Source organism: Sinocyclocheilus rhinocerous, unplaced genomic scaffold (genome assembly GCF_001515625.1).
Source record: "Sinocyclocheilus rhinocerous isolate Xijiao unplaced genomic scaffold, SAMN03320098_v1.1 scaffold2264, whole genome shotgun sequence".
NCBI lineage: Eukaryota > Metazoa > Chordata > Actinopteri > Cypriniformes > Cyprinidae > Sinocyclocheilus > Sinocyclocheilus rhinocerous.
Genome location: NW_015665058.1, coordinates 54998 through 59387, shown reverse-complemented (window position 1 = coordinate 59387; position 4390 = coordinate 54998). Strand labels below are relative to the sequence as shown.

The window sequence follows — 4390 nt, the reverse complement described above, 5'->3', positions numbered from 1 at the left end:
GATTGCCTAATCCCAACCCCACCCCTAATCCTAACCCCTCCCCCACACCTACTCCTAAACCTACCAATACTAGGGGGTGCATAATTTGGCAGCGTGCAAATTTCGGCACTACACCGGCAGTGGTTATATGTTTACAGCTATGCATATCCATTCTCTGAAAGATGCTGGGCAACAACAGACCCCCTATGGCCAGCTAAAACCATAATGCATGCCTAAACGACTAGTTGGCCTCTGGTCTCTCTAAATGAGCCCGATATATTCCCAGATTTTTTTTTAACAGAGATTTTGCTCCTTGCCACTGTCACCCTTTGCCTTGCTCAGTTGGGATCTTTAATATTCAGACAATTACAGGACAGATTTCAGTATGTAATGGCGCTTTTCCACTGCGTGGTATGACTCTGCTCTGCTCGGTTTGCGTTTCCACTGCAGTTCAGTACCGCTTTAGAGTGGGCGGGATTATTCACATGTCGTTATAGTTGCGCCGCCTCTACTGCCGCGACTAGGGATGGGCGATACTTCTTATTTTATTTTCGATCTGATACCGATATTTTCAAGTCCAGTATCATCGATACCGGTACCTATAAACTAAATTGATATTTTAAATTATTAAAAGAATATAATCAGTAATTATACTCACTTAATATTAGATTTTAAAGCCACGTTTTTTGTTTTTTTTTACATTACATTTTTTTGTTTGTTTAATTTGTTTAAAATATCCTATAATTGTATTTTAGCCCTTTACTGGTGCAGTAACCTCAAAGGTGCAACTATACCTCTAAAAGGGAGCATATTAGTACCATACAAGTATGTATGCTTTTAGGGTAGATAAGTTACAAAGGTGTTTTTTTCTGACAGATTTATTAACAGCAATTACAGAACAGAACACAATCCATTTGAACTTTTAACAATCAGTTTAAAATAAATATTACATGTACACAAAAGTTTGGGGTCAGTAAGATTTTGTAATATTTTAAGTCTCATGCTCATGAAGGCTGCAATTATTTGAACAAAAACAAACAAACAGTAAAAGCAGCAATATTATGAAATATAACAATTAAAAATAACTATTTTCTATTTTAATATAGTTTAAAATGTAATTTAAAATGCATCTGTGATCAAAGCTGAATTTTCAGCATCATTACTCCAGTCTTCAGTGTCACATGATCCTTCAGAAATCATTCTATTTGCTGCTCAAGAAGCATTTATTATTATTGCTGCTTTATATTTGTGTGGAAACCGCCATGCATTTTTCGGAATTAATTTTATATATCGTAACAATGTAATGTAATGTAATAATGTGGCAATGGTTTCTATAGATCTACTTATGCTTCTGATGCTTTTGGGAAACGCAGCCCTATTTGAACAAGCACTGTGAGCCATGCTTCAGCAGCGAACGCTGTCTGTGATTGATTGGTTCTGTCTTTCAGCATTTGCGTGTGTTCCGATGAGCAGGAGAAATGGTTCTATCCAACACAATTATTCGCTAATATAGTCTATTTTTCCACTTAGAAGCTTATTTTATGCACTGAATTTCTTGGTAAATAAATAAAATTAATGGTTAAAAAAATGCACTTTAGAATCGATATTTTTATGTGAGGATCGATCCTTTCAATACAACATCAGTATCGAAAGTATCGATACTTAAGGATTGATCCGCCCATCCCTTGCCGCGACTCCTAAAAAACCTTGGAACCTCAACCGAGGTGGTACTAAAAAAAGTACCAGGTACCAGGTACTGTACCCAGTGGAAAACCCCCCAAATGTGAACCGTACCATGCCGTACCATGCAGTGGAAAAGCGCCATAAATGTTCCTGATTAAATTGGTACAGAAAGACAGTGAATGTTGTTGTTTTTTTTTCACAAAGACCTGTTGTCGATTTTGTGACACAGATTTAATGACCACAGTAACCACAATTTATAGCGAGGCAGATCATTGATAGACAGGTTTGCGTGTGATTGTCCTGGAACATCATGCATGTGAACTGCTTTCTGTGTGTAGGTGTGTTGTGGAATCTGTCTTCGTGTGATGCAGTGAAGATGACAATAATCCGCGATGCCTTAAGCAGCGTGACCAACACTGTGATCATCCCTCACTCGGGCTGGAGCAGCACTGACTTTCACGATGAGCACAAACTCAAGCTGCACTCCTCTGTCGTGCTCCGCAACACCACCGGCTGTCTCAGGTAACAGCAGCACATCACAGCACCACTTCATGGACGAGAAGTACAGTATGGAGTTCACAAAGCGTTATTTATAAATGTGTAACTTAATTCACATTCACTAAATGATTGGTTTATCTGAACTGATGAAGAGGAATAAAGTGGTATGTAAAAAAAAAAAAAAACATACAAAAATACAGTATTATAAATGACCTTTTTTGTTCATTTTATTATCAATAAAAAAAATGTAGATCTGATGAGATCTAGAAGAAAGTCAGCATATTGGATTGGAGGCCCCTTTTCCTATTCTTAGTTTATGTATATATACTTACAGCCATGTTTCAGCAACTGTATCCATCATGAAAGTGAATGAGGATCAGGGGCTTTCAAGTTCCAAAATTACAAAAATGCATGATAGCATATCAGTATGAAAGCATCATAAAAGTAGTCCATACAAGTTATGTACTATATTCCAAGTACGTCTGAAGCTAGAAAATGTATTTAAAAAATGTTTAAATAATTACATTACAAAAGTAGCTGGACCCTTTCCTGTGACACTTACAATTTAGCTCATGAGCATTTTCATTTATCTGAATCATCTTCAAGATGGCTGGAGTTAACCTGTGACAGATTAAGTTTGTTGGACTTGATTTGGAAAGGCACACACCTGTCTATTATATAGTCTGGCAGAATAACCCTGTGGATCATGCCAGCTAGGGGTTGTAAACCCACACCCTCACTGCTTAATCAAACTGTAACCAATCAAATCAAAACTAACATCAAAAGAAGGGCCCAAACAAAACTCCCTAGCGCCTCTGATGGGTCTAAAGCAGCGGTTCTTAATCCTGGTCCTCCCCGCTCTGCACATTTTGTATGTTTCTCTTGCCACTTCAGAGTAGGGATGTCAGTGATTAATCGATGATCGATTAATTGACGATTAGAGATATAATCGTTTAAAGCTGTCGATGGTCGATTAAGCATTTTAATTTTGGGGTGTGTGCGGCTCATGCAAGTAGGTATAACTGCAGACCGGAGATCTCTTTAAAATGGGGCGTGAACTAGAGGTCTTCTCCGGCCTAAAATCTGTACTCGACCCGAATCACTTCTTACCCTAACCCGACGTGCATAAATAAATTTTTTTGAAAGAAAAACCCGACCCGAGACAGACATGAAATTAAGCCGCCTTTCCACTGCACACGACAAACGACAGCCGTTGGACCGGAAGTCATTCATTTCCTGCGAATGCGGAATTTTCGGATCCGATTTGAGCTTTGGATGCGTTCAAATATTTGAACTTGAGCGACTACACCGTATGCGACACGCAGAGACCGGGTGTGATGTATTCCAAAGTTGTCCAATCAAATCAGTGTGCGCAAGTTGAGAATTATAATTCTTTTTGTTTATCACGCTTTAAGCGGCCTTTCCACTGCACACGACATTCGGACACGACTGTCGGAATTCGCCCCCTAGTGGCAGTCGCACGGAAATTTCATTATGATCGTACACGGCAACATGGGAGAGAAGCTTATCCTCGCGGTCTCAGAAAACCCCATTCTGTATGATACTTCTCTAGAATCATACAGAGACTTTAATAGGAAAAATGAGGCTTGGAAGAGAGTTAGCGAGATTGTCGGTTTGTCAGGTGTGATTTGTTTGCCAAATTTGCTGAATGTATGCAAATCCTTGTCGTGCCTTAATTAGCATCTAGCCTAGTATTCCCATGTATAACAATAAACAGCTATGCATATAGGACAAATGACCGCCAATAATTTTGGAGGGAAAATAAAGACAACATTAAAAATAATAAAATATAAAATTTAAATGAATAATTTATTATTCACCAATAATCATGCATTTTTTAAAAGTTTTAAAACAAAATAAAATGTGATAAACAAAAAGAATTATAATTCTCAACTTGCGCACACTGATTTGATTGGACAACTTTGGAATACATCACATCCGGTCTGCGTGTCGCATACGATGTAGTCGCTCAAGTTCAAATATTTGAACGCATCCGAAGCTCAAATCGGATCCGAAAATTCCGCATTCGCAGATGGTCGACACCACACGCAGCCCCTGTACAACTCTCCATTGGAAATGAATGACTTCCGGTCCAACGGCTGTTGTTTGTCGTGTGCAGTGGAAAGGTGGCTTTAGACCCGAGTCCGACACGACCCGACGGCATTTATTTTCGAACCCGACTGGACCCGAACGTAAACGGCATTGACGT

The 4390-nt window shown here is 39.0% G+C and overlaps 1 protein-coding gene across 6 annotated transcripts in view; it reads left to right on the top strand.

The window, feature by feature from the left end:
* Positions 1-4390, top strand: part of LOC107731101 (plakophilin-4-like) — a 93795-nt gene that overhangs the window by 72840 nt on the left and 16565 nt on the right. For all 6 annotated transcript variants that reach the window (XM_016542090.1, XM_016542092.1, XM_016542091.1 and 3 more), the window contains one exon: positions 2001-2184. In XM_016542090.1, coding sequence (XP_016397576.1) covers positions 2001-2184 — 184 coding nt within the window. The remainder of the gene's footprint in view (positions 1-2000; positions 2185-4390) is intronic.